Consider the following 14,370-nt stretch of genomic DNA (forward strand, 5'->3'; position numbering starts at 1 on the left):
AAAACACCTAGGTTTGGTGGGAAAGGTAACAGCGTCCTTGGGTGGTTCTCAACTGTAACCCCAAAGCCTGGACTTTCATCTCCATCCCGTGCCTCTTGGAAGAAAGGGATGGTGCTCTTCTTGGGCAAAATCAGCCCGTGGAAACCCTGTGGAACCGAGCTCGCCTCGGACACACACAGGCACCCGGGTCCTCCTTGAACAAGAAGAGACCTCACAGCAGCAGTGGTTGTGCTTGTTTGTTTTAGGTAATAGATCGTGTTGAGCAAACCCTTCATCTAAAAAGACGGAATACTCCGCACATTCTTACCAGAGCTACCATCCAGCAGGTCGAGCGAGCACAGGGCTCCTCATGAAGGTCTTGTTTGATTTCAGGGATCATTCTCTGTCAGAATCTGTGTAAAAATCACACCCACGGCAGGAGTTATCAGCAATCACATTGCCCTACCTTCACTTTGCACCCAGGATGAGTCAGAGTGTGCCCACGTCAAGGTGCCTTGCCCACCAAGGCGATATTCCAAAAGGCTTCCTGTTGCAACCTGTCGTGGCGAGATAGGGAAAGGGAGGCTAAATCTGTGACCCCACCTTGACACACCTTGCTGGAGTCAAGCAGGCCAAGTACAAATACAAGAGGTTCGCCCAGCCTGCACCCAGACCTCCTTTCTCCTCTGCTCCCTTGCTTGGCTGAAGACAAGATGCAGCTCACAGTAAGTAGATGATTCTTTATACAGTTGCTACTATCTGGTTGAAGACGGCTGTTCTGCGATGGGAAATCTGCTTCACGTAGCAATGCGTCATTTTAAGGTAGAAAGCTGTAAACCACCACCTCTGTCTTCTTGTGATGGAACTGTGGCCTCTGTGAGCATCTCTGTAGAGAGGGGCGGCTACCCAGAGTCTGAGCACCATAGGCCAGGCTGCCACTAAGACCATTGCTTCCCAGATCGCCTGGCTCAGGTCTCAGCATAGACCGAGCAGTCCCAAAGCCCTAGAAAGTACCAGATCTCTTCCCTCCTTCTGGAATTATTCCTTGCACCCCGAGTTCCTTCACTTGCTCAGGCCAGATAGAAAGCTTCCTATCAAGATCAATGACCTCCAGGCAAGGAAAGGTTACCTTGGTCCCTCTACCTGGCCACTCACTGGACCCAGTACATGAAAACAACTGATGCATGAAGCTCTGTGCAGCATTTCCCTGGGTTCCCAGGTGAAAGGCTGTGTGCGTCACAGGTGAGCCACATGGTGCCAAGAGGGACTAGAAGCAGCCCGGAGCATATTTCATGTTTCAACATACTAAACACTAGAAGACATTGCAGGTGCTCAACTCCGTGATAGAGCTGCAAGCGTAAATAAATCATCTACCAACTAGCCCTCTGCTGGGTCCTGGGTGGCACAGATGACTGATGGTCAGCCACTCACCAGTGAGTGGTCGGGGTCCACTCAGCAGTACCACAGAAGGAAGGCCTGGCCACCTGACTCCATCAAGATCACAGTCCAGAGAATGCTAAGGGGCAGTTCTACTCTACACACACACACACACACACACACACACACACACACACACACCCTACACTCAATAGCAGCAAGTCTGGTAGTTGTTGTTTTTAATAGGGGTCCTTTTTTTTTTTTTTTAAGAAAAAGACGCCTCTGGTACAGGTCCCCTTGTTCTGACACAAACTGGAGGTACGGCCTTGCCAGAGATACCTAACTTTTGAAGCTCCGTTTTCCCATCTGTAAAAGATGTCCTTTTACACTGTTATGTCTGTGTTTGAGTCGTTCTTGCTCACGCACCGATACCGGGTCAATTCTGACCCATTGCCCCCTGACAGAGAGCGCAGAAACTGCACCTGGGGTTTCCGAGGCTCTAAATCTTCACAGCTAGCAGAAAGCTTCATCTTTCTCCTGAGGAGCGACTTGTAGTTTTGAACTGCTGGCCTTGGAGTTAGCAGCCCAGTGTGAACCGCCCTAGGCCACCAGGGCCCCTTGGGATTGTGCTAGAAGGTCTCACAGGTTTCTTTTACCTATGACTTCTTCGGAGACTCATTTTCACCTCCGTCTTAAGATCTCATGGGGTGGGGGTGGGGGTGGGGGATTAAACATACCGTTGAACTACCTTGTATAGCCAGTACCAGATTCCACATGATTTTGTGCCAGGCCGAGGAAAGGATCAGGTATGCAGAATGGCACCCTGCAGAAAGCGCTGGAAGCCAGGGTCATAACCAGGAACCAATGGCTAAGCCAAGTACCGGGGACACAGTACAGTCATGGCTTCCCTCCTGCTAACCTTGGCTGACAGCCAGACACCACGTCCTGACCTCTGACCCCCAGCCAGCCTGCTGACCAGCACGCAGCGAGGTTGGCAAAGGAAGGAAAGTGGCCCAGAATGAATAGGAAATCAGACGATTCATTTTGAGATGTTATTTTTAAAACACAACTATCGCTTCTAGCATGGACACTGTTCATTTCCAAATGTATTCTTCACCGCATGGATGCTTCATCCGTTTAGCCTACGACTTACTGAGTAAGAAAAAAAATTGGTAAATTATACTCAGGTCCATCGAGCTGATTCGGACTCGTGGCAACTCCACATGCGTCAGAGCAGAACTGTGCTGCGGAGACTTTTCAAGGGCTGACTTGGTGAAGTGGATCACCAGGCCTTTCTTCTGAGGCACCTTTGGGTAGACTGGTTGCCAAACCCATTAACCATTTGCCCGACTGGCCCAAAAGGCTATGGCACCATAGTTTAAGCACTCAGAATTCATTTCTAATGCTACATGATCATTACAGCTGTCTGTGGTTTAAACACACACACACACACACACACACACACACACACCGGTTAACAGAGAAGAAGAGACCCACCACTCAACCGATTCGGAGCATTACTGAATGATTTGCATGGACAGGGCGAGGGGCAGAGGGAAGGAGAACGCAGGGCCACCTAACAGTAAGGCCACCTAACAGTAAGGCACCCGTGCTTGTGTTCGCAGATCTTCTTTGCCGGATTTTGCGGACTTTTCCTAGCCCCTGCCCTCGCTGATTACGTAAGTCTCCCCTTCTTAAGATTGGTTACCCGCTTGCCTTTGGGAAAGGAAAGTGGGGTTAAGTCGTCCTTTGTATCGTCCCAACTCCCAGAATATCAACATCAGCAATGACAACAACAGAGCCGGCAGTGGGCAGCAGAGCGTGAGCGTCAACAACGAACACAACGTGGCCAACGTGGACAATAACAACGGCTGGGACTCCTGGAATTCCGTCTGGGATTATAACTCTGTCGGTAGTCAATCCGTATACAATGTCTGGGCTTTAAAAATAGCGTGTTTCTGTTTTAGCCAAAAATAATAATATATATGTGAAACAATACACATAAGACATATTCTAGTTACCAATAAGTACGTATTTAGAAGTGAAAGGGTCCCCTTTGCCTGCCCGTTCCATTCCTTAGATGTAGCTGCTAGGAATGACTTTCCCACAGTCAGTGATGCTTCAGATCAATGAATGGGTAGCAGGACCCATGATGGTCAAGGCGTTGTAGGGAGACAGGACAGCAGTATCAGAGGACGACCCCCAGGGCCGGTCTGCAGACCCCCTCGGAAACGGAAGGCCTCCACAAGGTGACTGCAGCCAATGCACATCCCGTCATTCTGTATTGAATTTTCTTCTGCCAAGACAGAAGTTGTTATTTCACCTGTCACTCAGAATGTCTCCAGGAAGTACAAATGACAATATTAATCGGGGAGGCAGCAGAAGTGGCAAAAAAAAGAAAGAAAGAAAAACAACCACTCGGCTCAAAGTAGGAGCCTTTTAACAAACCGGACTCTTAAAAAAGTCACATTTTTATCCCTGCAGTTTTAGCACCTGATCAACAAAATCCTAACGTCTGCCTCGCCTTACTGCTTGAGGTTTTGTCAGGATCAAAACAGATTTGTGACGTGATAGCATTTTGTAAGATCCATTTCAGCCAAGCGACACGTTGACTGACTTGCCGTACTAGAACTTGGGTGATAAGGCAGCGCATTCGACACTGGGTCTCTTTCCTCAATGATTTTGCTCTCTGTCCTGACAAAATAGATCTAATTACAAAACGTGACCAGATCCAGCGCCCATCCCCTCTGCTGGTGGAACTGATTTCTGATGAGGACAGGCCGTTGGCGCGTACAGGATACACCTCACCCTCGCCCTCTTCTTCAACAGGGCTTCGCAGCAACCCGACTCTTTGCCAAGAAGGTGTGCATTGTGCATAGAATGAACAAGGATGTGGTGCCCCCCATTCATGCCCTGGATGCCTTGGTCAAGGAAAGCAAGGTAACAAGAAAGCCTTTTTCTTTGAGGTGAGGGAAGGGGGATCTCGTGAAATAAAAAAAGCATTTCAAAAAAGGTGGCAATCACACCAACTAATCATTGTGGAGTGTTGCATTGAGAGGCACCAAAATTGATTGGTGAGAGGCTGGTGAGACGTAATGCGGGAGGTAGCTTTCAACACACCCAAATGCTGTCGCTCACCTCTGCTTCCACGCTGGCTGAGCAAGACACTCGATGACCTCGATGACCTTGACCCTGAGCCACCCCAAGCTCTGGCCATGCCTATTTCCCACCGGGATGTGGACTAGGGTTGTACCATGGTCAGCATAGAGCACTGTAGGATACAATGAATCAACTGCCTTAGTACACTCGGGCACCCTATGATCTTTGGACCATACTTAAAAGTAAGGAAAACATCTGGTTTTTAGTCACAATTCAGATTTAACTGAGCATCCTCTACTTTATCTGGGGACCCTAGTCAGGGTGGAGGGGGAAGGGCAATTTATGTGACTTTAAAATATTTGACTGAATCCATTTTATGACAACTGATAAATGGGTGTCTTTCACCAACAAGTTAGCAAGAAATAAAAACAAAAACGATGTTCGCCAAAGCTGATGAACACACAGCCTAATCCAAGGCAGTCACAAAAGCTCTAATGAGAGCCACGCTTCATAATAACTTGACTCTACGCATCTGCTGTTAGAGGACGCTCAGGTGGATCGCCCTTGTGACACGTAGCCATTCTGATACATATACAGGGCTGCCGTGAGCTCTTCTTTGTGTCGATTATGTAACAATGATAGGTAACCCATGCCCACTGGCCTTGTACCTAGCACTCAAATCCACAAACCATGTTGCTTGCCATTTATTCTCCCTCTGTCTTCCTTCCTTCCCACGCAGCTTCAGGGGAAAGGACCAGGTGGACCACCTCCCCGGAGCCTGACATACTCAGTTAACCCTAACCAGGTCACCGATCTGAGCAAGTATGGCAAAGCCATCACAACCATGTGCAAAAACGTTCCAACATACACCGCCCAGGAGACTCAGGGTGAGTATCATCCGCACTACGCACTTCAAATCCATTCCCTTGGTCGGGCTATTCTTGTCCGAAGAGCGTCCAACTACAGGTGGGGGACATGAAAGTCTAATACTTACAGAACGGTGCCAGGGACTATCCTACATGTCTTTGTGAGTTAACGCATTTGCTCCTTGTGGCGATGTTAGGTAGTAAATTCTATTGTTAATCCCACCTTAGAGTTGAGAACATTGAGACATCCAAAGATTAAGTCATTTTCCTAGCCACTGGGCCTGGGTAAATTCCAAGCAGTATGTCTTTGAATGCTGTGCTCTTCAACTTACCAGGGTGAACCTGGAGTAAACTTGAGACCCATTCACTAGAAGACACACTTTGTTAAATGAAAAGAAAATGCCAATAAAATCTATTGACATTCAATAGCTCAAAGAAATGCTTAATGCTTGGACATGTAAAGGATGGTTTACACAAAGTAAAATATCTAACTGTGAGTTTTGAAACAACTTTCCACATTGCTGAATTGCTCGATAACACAAGGTCTCTTTCATTCCCTCTATCTTTATCCAGAACTTGTGTGTGTGTGTGTTTGGGAGAGAGAGAGAGAGAGAGAGAGAGAGAGAGAGAGAGAGAGAGAGAGAGAGAGAGAGAGAGAGAGAGAGAGAGAGAGAGAGAGAGAGAGAGAGAGAGAATGAATAAGAAGATAGTCCTTGCAAAGTCATTGATGTTGATTTCTTCTTTTCTTTTATCAGGGGCAAGCTTATTCTTTTCCTCAGGGACGTGCCTCAACATTAATGCACTCTGGATTGTGAACATTTCTTTATGTGGAAGTACACTGGAGAACTGAAGAAAAAACCAGCTCTCTATTCACTCATGACTACGTGCTGTGCAGAAACATCTGGATTTGCATGGCTGTCTCCTCATTCTGGAAAGTTTCCTGTTGATGATGTTGATTTTCTTAAGCTCCAATAAACCTACTTCACCCCGAATTCCATTGATATTAAAATGTCTCCTTATTCCTATTTTGAATGTATAGGAGTCACGGCACCATGTGCTGATGGCAGCTGTTGACATGCCCTGATTCTACTGTTAGTCAGTCTCTATTTCAGACCTGTCTCTGAAAAAGAAACCCTTCAGCTGCCTCATATACTGTCAACTGGGGAGCTGGGAATGGTCTCAAGATTGTTCAGTAGTTAGTATGAGCACAATGCTATTTTAGATATGTAGGGACAGAAACCCACTCAAATTAGCTTAAGCAAAATAAATAAATAAAAAGGTAGAGAGGAGTTTATTGCATAGCTACAAAGGTGTGTGTGTGTGTGTGTGTGTGTGTGTGTGTGTGTATCTACAATAGTCTAACGGTAAGAAGTATCGCTGGTCTCAGAAGGAAACAGAACCGGGCACTGAAATGACACAAAGACCCTAGACAACACCCCTTTCCCCCTGGGGTGGTATGTCAGCTCTTCTCTGCTCCACTGCACATTCTGTTTCTTCATTCTTTGCCTGTGGCTGATGGCAAAGAAGAAGGTTGAACCCAAAAGTGGTCCTCTTCCCTATGACTTACACGTTTTTACAGTTAAAGAGATCACGTCTAGTCTTTCTGAATTCCAGTTCTAATGCTTGTTGGGCCTGTTTGGTTCCAGAGTCCACTGTCCCCACTCATTACTAGCCAGAAGTGAAGTCACTGTGGGATGCATGTATCCCAGAGACTCCCACTTAATGAGAAAGAGATCTCAGGGTTGCAGGTGAACCCAGATGTCCCTTACCATATCAAATTATAGTTCATCTTTTAAAATTAGGGCCAACATATATCATGTAATAGTTTTGAAATCCTGGAGGTCATAAAAGGAATCTCAGGGAATGTTCATGTCTTCAGATGAGCTATCCCTAAATAACCCAAGCATATGAAACCAAAGGGGTTGATGCTTGGCATTTATGACAAATAGTCCTTGCAGGGACACAGTCATGATCATTTTCTGTATCTTGATGCAATGTCATTGCTGTTCCCATAAAGACTACTGCCCAGGTAGCAAAACTTCCAAAATATCCTAAAAATGGATACCTGTAAATTTGTGATGACTTCTCTAGGGCCATGGTCTGGGATGTCCCCTAGTGTGAGGAAGAAATAAAATTGTGACTGAAAAACTGAATACGATATCATGTAACTGCCTTTGAGGAGCTTACCAATCTCAAGTCTCTTAGAAGCATGTACCCAGTCATTAGGGTAGGATAAAATGTTACACTCACTAGGAAGAAATAAATACCCTAGGCTCTATACACCTAGCAAAACACATTAGCACAAATGCGAATAGAAGTGCCACATGACCCTGCGACCTTTCTACTCAAGAACTACTCAAGAACTAAAGACCAAAATAAGAGCAGATACTCACCCACCCATGTGTATCTATCATAGCAAAAAGATGGAAACAACAAAAAGCCTGCATCTGTGGAGCAATGAATAAATGACTCTGGTACATTACATACAATGAAATATCTGTGAAAAAACAAACAATAAAGAGACTACCAAACACTTCGTGACATGGAGAAACTTGGAAAGCATTATGTTCAGCCAAGTTAGACAGTCTCATCAAGACAAATACATGACACCACTGTTATAAAAGGCAAAAAATAAGAAAAAATATTTTCACACCAAAAGAAGCAAGGTGGTGGAGGCTGTGGCTGGTGATGGTGGGGAGGGACAGGGATGGAGGGAGAGACAAAAAGGAGTTAGGATCTCATGCATGGGGGCTTCCAGGGGTCTTGTCACTGTACCCAGTAACATTGTACCAAGTTAACATTCAGCTCTGTTGATGAGCTGGACCATGCAACTATATTTTAGGTGTGTTTCCCTCTGTGTGTTGTATTCCACAAATAAAAGAAGAAAGAAACAAAGAAAACACAGGTGGCAGTTACATCATCGGTTGTCAACTGGAGACTATTAAGAGCAAAGGGGTGGGGTTTAGCCTGTCAATCAAGTCACAGCTTGATGACCTCATTTGGAGACGCCAAGGAGCTATTTATATAGCTTGCTGGAGGCGGGACTCAGGCACAATTCCTGCCAGACATTCCTGTTGACAAGACACATCTAGAGCCCTGGAGCTGAAGGAGCCCCGTAGAAACCCCTGCTAACGCTGTGATGTTCCCACCACCACTGGATCCACAAGACTTTCCATACAACTGGCCTGTGATCTTCCTGCATTTGGTGTCATTGCATGTGTTGTGTGAGTCTGAAGAGGAATTTTTAGATTGGTATCTGACAGATGGGCTAACATCGGACTTCCAGACTTGATCTGGACTGGGCTGGCATGTTTTCTTAATGTACTGTTACTCTTTGATATAAAGTTCTCTCTTACACACATATGAGAGTCTATGAACTGTTTTACTAGTCCACCCAGAATAGCGCAGCACATAAAGGGAAAATTGCAAGATGACAAATAAGGAACACATTCACTATTCGTGTTGAAGATTTCAACAGCTTATCTCCCAGCTGCCTTTGAGTCCACTTCTGTGTGTGGTGGCACCGTGTGTGATGTGGGTCGGGCAGAACTGTGACCCACAGTTGTCAGTGACTGATTTTTTTCCCTGAGAAAATCTCCAGGCTCCTCTGGAGATTCAAACCACTAACTCCATCGAGCTGTCACGTGTTAACTGGCCGCACCATTCAAGAACTGATCCATAAACCAGATCCCAACAAACTTTAAGGAACTGTTACCCCCAAATATCTGGGTCTGCGCCCTGGGGCCATGAGACAAATGTAACTACTCCAAGTGGAATAAGCCATTTATTTTAGGAGGCCAGCCAACAGATCACAACAGCCGCTGTGGCAGTTTAAGTTATGTTCGGATCGTCCCAGCTTCCAGGTGATAGGTGTATTCATGTCTTAAAACAGCATTGATCAGACATTAGATGTCAGGCTACTCCAAGCCTTAAAACACAAGAGAACATGGCAAATATATAAAAGAAGAAGTCCAAAATCTGTTATCCTGACATCTACTCTTCAGCTGGCTGACTGCTCCTTATCGATCTTGTGCAATGACCACCGGGAAAGCTGGGAATGTCCATTTGACTGGAAGCGGGAGTCAAACAGTACTTAGCATTCCAAACTCTTGCTTAAACCCTGGGAAGCAGCCCAAACATGTATTCGATAAACGAATACCCAAACTGGTTATACTTACCCGTGACCGATTCAAATAAAACCAGTTGCCGTCTTGCTCACAGTCTTACTCACAGCTGACAGGATTTGGATTAAAATACATTTTTCTGACCTTAATCTAATCAAAATATAATAAACATTCCCCCTCCAAATAAAACTGGATGACTCTTTTTCAATTTAGGCAACATACTTCCAAAGAATTCATAAGTTCAAGAAATGTTCATGACGTAGAACTGTGCAATAATAAACACACTATGTATATGTGAATACTAGTTACAGCAATAGTAAATAAAAATGATGATCTTAAATGCCCATCTTACAATTCAAGAATAGAAAATTAAGGTAAGCGTTGCACTTTAAAACTATATGAAATCACAATATACGCAAAATAGGGGAAGGAAAAGAAATAATGTTGACAATATTACAAATTCACTAAAAACAAATACATAACAGCAAGGCTCAGCAGTCAAATTTATTCTTTGAAAAGGCACAACGTTAACAAACTTTAGGCAAAATGACTAGAAATAGAGAGACGGGTCACAAAGTAAGCAATATCAGGAATTTTAAAAAGAGACTAATTACAGATGCCACAAATATTATAATGTTAATAAACGAATACTGTGAAATGCTCTATATTAATTTGAAAGCTAGTATAAATGGAATTTTTAATCATTCAAAGAGAAATAGAAAGCCGGAATAGTTCCATAACTAATGACAGTTGCTTTGTGTCAAATTTTGAGCCAGAGATCTGAGTGGTTTGGCAGTTAACACCTAGTAAACCCCATGATAAGATCAAACACACTATTATCCCGACTATAATAAAATGTACTATGAGCAGCCAATCAGTTCTAAGCAGATTAAGATGGGAGTCAGTAGTGCCCAGTACCCTTACTCAGACTGCAGTCCTGTTGCTATTAACTGAAGGCAGTTTCCTTTGGGGCGTGGTCTGCTTCCATTTTAAGTGAATATTATAATATATAAATAGTGTAGATATAATACAAAGATAATGAATAGATAAATTGTTGCTACCACACCAATTCCATAGTTGGTTATGACAGCAATAAGTTATTCATTATCTCTTTATTATGTTTAGACATTATATTTATATATAACGTTGAGAAGAATGGGAGTTCCATTGTGCTCATGAGAATCCTGTTCATGGATCAAGGAGTAATTGTGGAAACAATAAGAGAATGCTGCATGGTTTAAAATCAGCAAAGGGGTGTGTCAGGGTTGTATCCTCTCACCATTCTTATGCAATCTGTGTGCACAGCAAATCACCAGAGCAAAATATCAGAGAAGCTGGATAAGAATGAACGTCAGATTGGAAGAAGGCTTACTAACCACCTGAGGTAGGCAGATGATGCAACTTTGCTTACTCAAAAGTGAGGACCACTTAATGCACTTGTTCATGAAGATCGGGGACTGTGGCCTTCGGTACAGATGACAGCTCAGTGTAAGGAAAATCAAAATCCTCACCAAGAGGTAACATCATGACTTATGGGGGAAAGATGGAAGTTGCCAATGATTTCTTCTTGCTTGGATCCACAATCAATGCTCATGGAAGCAGCAGTCAAGGAATTAAATAATACAGCCATTGCCTTGGGTAAATCTGCTGCATGGAACCTCTTGAGAGTATTGAAAAGCAAGGGCGTTCCTTTGGGAACTCAAGTTTGGCTAGCTCAAGCCACAGTATTTTCGATCACCTCATGTACATATTAAAGTTGGACACGGAGGAAGGAAGACTGGAGGAGAATCACTACATTTAACTTCCGGTGCTGGAGAAGATTGAAACGCCCATGGACTGCCGAAAGGACAAATAGATCCACCTGTCCTAGAAGAAGTTCAGCCAGAATATTCCTTAGAAGCTCGGGTGTCCAGACTTTGTCTCACAAACTTTGGACATGCTATCTGGAGATACCTGTCCCTGGAGACGGACATCGTGTTTGCTGAAGGACAGGAGCAGTGAACAAGAAGACAGCTCTGGACTAGATGAATGGACACTGTGGCTGTAGCCATGGGCTCTGACATGACAATTATGAGAGTGGAGCGGGACCAGGCGGTACTTGTTTCAGGCGGTTGTCGGGTCACCAGTAGTCAGAACAGACTCAAAGGTGCCCAACAACAGCAGGGATTGCATTGTGCTCCCCACCTCCCCGTGAGCATACATTGACTTCCTGGCCCTTGTACTTATGAACTAGGTCCCCCAGTGAGGCAAAACGCTTGATGACTGATTGAAGAATGGTTGGTAGCTTGAAGCCACTCAGGGGATGATATGCTTCCAAAAGGTCACAGCTATTGAAAACCCTTTGGAGGAAACCTTCCTCTGCGTACAAATGACACCCCTATGGTTAGAAATGATACCTGATTGTGTTGTGTTTGGGCGTTTGGGTCAGGGAGTACTTATTGTAGTGATCCTGTTCAGAAATGTTTCTTTGTTATGTTAATCAGACCAGAGTAGGGTAGATCTCATGGTATCTAAAAACTGCAAGAATGTTCCTAGCATCCATGTTTGGAAGAGGGAAAACAAAAACCCAGAAACGACCCCCGTTTGCCAACAGTGAAACACACAACATAGATGACCTGCTGGAAAAAAAGGCCGAACCTAAAAAGCAAATTGCCAATGAGAAACACATAGCATGTATATGTTATTCAACAACATGCTATTTTAGAAAAAGATGCACATGTGGTGAAACTATGGCTGGAAGAAGGGGGTGGTAAGAGAAAATCGGGTGCAGGCAAAGCTCCATTTATTGTGCCTTGCCCTTCACAAACAATAGGTTTTACCATGAATTGAAGATTGGTGGCAACGTGCTTCTAGCAAGTCTGCCCAACCATCTTCCCAGTGGGATGTGCTCCCTTCATGTCTCCGTGACTTATCTTGATAATTCTTACCATATCACCTACTTCTTTCTTAATGCTATTGTCCACTTTATAGACTGCAGGATGGTACACACATAACCACCTAAGAGACTCACTACCATCAAGTCAGTTTGGACTCATAGCAACCCTGTGGTCTTCAGAGACTGTAACTCTTTACCAGAGTAGCAAGCCTCCTCTTCTTCCCCATGTTGTGTCTGGTGGTTTTGAACCGCTAACCTCGCAGTTAGCAAGCCAACTTGTAACCACTATGAAGACAATCAGAGGGTAGACCAATGTGAATGGAAAGAGCAAAAACGCAAAAACAAAATGGCTGTGTGGGGCTGGGGGGGGGGGGCGGGGGGAAGGACAGGGCACAGAGGCCTCTTAGCTCTTGCTTGATTTTGAGGCTTGTAGTTCCCAACATGCAGCTTTTGACTCATGCTTCTGTGGTGTAAGGGAAAATGAGTTCATCCCACACAAGACTGCTGAGATGTCTACAGAGGGAAGCCACTATTCCCGAGCTGTGCCACTGCCAAGCCCTGCTTTCCACAAGACTCTAACTCACTGTTGGAAGCCTGCTGTGCAATTTCCTATTGGCAATTTTTTTTTCCTTGTGGATAACCTGAATAACTAAGACCAGGTCATGCCTCACCCAGTAGCATCAGCAGATGCAAGGAGGTCAGGGAGCCAGCTTGCAGGCTCGTGGGAGGTTTTACTGATTTCAGAGACCCCAGAGCAGCACGAGAGAGGCTCGGACGACATCCCATTACCAGCCTGCTTTCCAGAAAGACCTTAACTCAAATACTCTAGATAAGCCTTTGCCTGTGATGACAATATCATTCTGGTCTCCCAGTTGACTTTCTGACAAAGCAAATAGCTTAAACCAAACCTCCAGCAACTAAATCCTTCCAGGAAATTCCCTAATAAATGTTCATCTGAAGTCAACTTTTCTGAACAACTTTTGTATAAACCGATATATATATCTAATAACTCAGTGTATTGAGCCAGGTTGACTAGAGAAACAAACCCAGAGACACTCGTATAGGAGCATTATATCCAAGAGGATTTATGTATTGAGAAAACATCCCAACCCAGTCCAGATCAAGTCCATAAGTCTGATATTAGCCCACAGTCTGATGCTAGTTCATAAATTCTTCTTCAGACTCACCCAGTCACATGGAATGATAGCAAATTCAGGAAGATCACAGGCTGGTGGGTGCACAGTCTTGTGGATCCAGTGACTGTGGAAGCATCTACATGGTTCCTCCAGTTCTCCAGCTGTGGCTCTTCAACAGGAAGGAGAAGCAGAGAAAGGAAGTTCCCAGAATCCTCATGAGAAGGTTACACCCCCAGGAAACATCATCAGCTGTGACCTGATTGACAGGCTAGACTCCACCCCTACACTTATGCATCAAGCTGACACGAAATTCGATAGCTACTACATTCCGTTTCATATTTTCCAAAATTCTCACAGGTTAGAAATAACCACCGCAGACACTAAGAAGCATGACCAAATGAAAGCCTAAGGAAAAGCACACCAAATCTTACATTTAAATAACTTAAATTAAAAGGATTCATCTTAGTCTGGATCTGTCTAGCCATGCCTGTTTCCTAGTACTACCTGGTTAGAATTGATCCACACAGTTTCCGAAACTTCACATCTCCAAGGAAGCAGAGAGACTCATTATTCTCCCTCAGAGTGACTGGTGAGTTTGAACTGACAGCCTTGGGGTGAGCAGCCCAACACCTAACCTACCACACCACCAGGGCTCCTTCCTGGCCTTATGTGGGATACAAAAAGATTTCTCCCACATTGTCTCCCCACAAATATATGCCAAACTCAAAATGCTGCTTGCTCTACATGGTAAATGACTGTACACTAGGAGGTCAACGAAAGTAGGTCAGGGGTTATTCTACTTAAGGATATCAGCCTTCTAGAGCAACCAGACTGTAGAGTCTGACTCACCCTAAGTATGGCCCACTCCCTTCTGATATTGTTCCCTTGAAAGAGTGCCCAAAGGAAGCCCGGGA

At 44.7% G+C, this 14,370-nt stretch overlaps 2 protein-coding genes across 4 annotated transcripts in view; one reads left to right on the forward strand and one right to left on the reverse strand.

Moving 5' to 3' along the window:
* The window catches only part of GKN2 (gastrokine 2), a 39,103-nt gene extending 25,466 nt beyond the window's left edge, over positions 1-13,637 (reverse strand). For 2 of the 3 annotated variants that reach the window (XM_075535689.1, XM_075535687.1), the window contains exons 1-2: positions 13,508-13,637; positions 446-536 (exon numbers count right to left, since the gene is read on the reverse strand). The gene's annotated coding sequence lies outside the window, so the exon portion shown is untranslated. The remainder of the gene's footprint in view (positions 1-445; positions 537-13,507) is intronic. The other variant, XM_075535688.1, reaches the window with a different exon arrangement.
* LOC142431013 (gastrokine-1-like) lies at positions 693-6,171 on the forward strand. The gene is made up of 6 exons (XM_075536048.1): positions 693-704; positions 2,982-3,035; positions 3,127-3,264; positions 4,186-4,296; positions 5,195-5,342; positions 6,077-6,171. The coding sequence occupies exons 1-6, from the start codon at positions 693-695 to the stop codon at positions 6,169-6,171; spliced, it is 558 nt and encodes a 185-aa protein (XP_075392163.1).
* Positions 13,638-14,370: the final 733 nt, after the last annotated feature.

This window comes from Tenrec ecaudatus, chromosome 17, assembly GCF_050624435.1.
Source record: "Tenrec ecaudatus isolate mTenEca1 chromosome 17, mTenEca1.hap1, whole genome shotgun sequence".
NCBI classification, from domain to species: domain Eukaryota; kingdom Metazoa; phylum Chordata; class Mammalia; order Afrosoricida; family Tenrecidae; genus Tenrec; species Tenrec ecaudatus.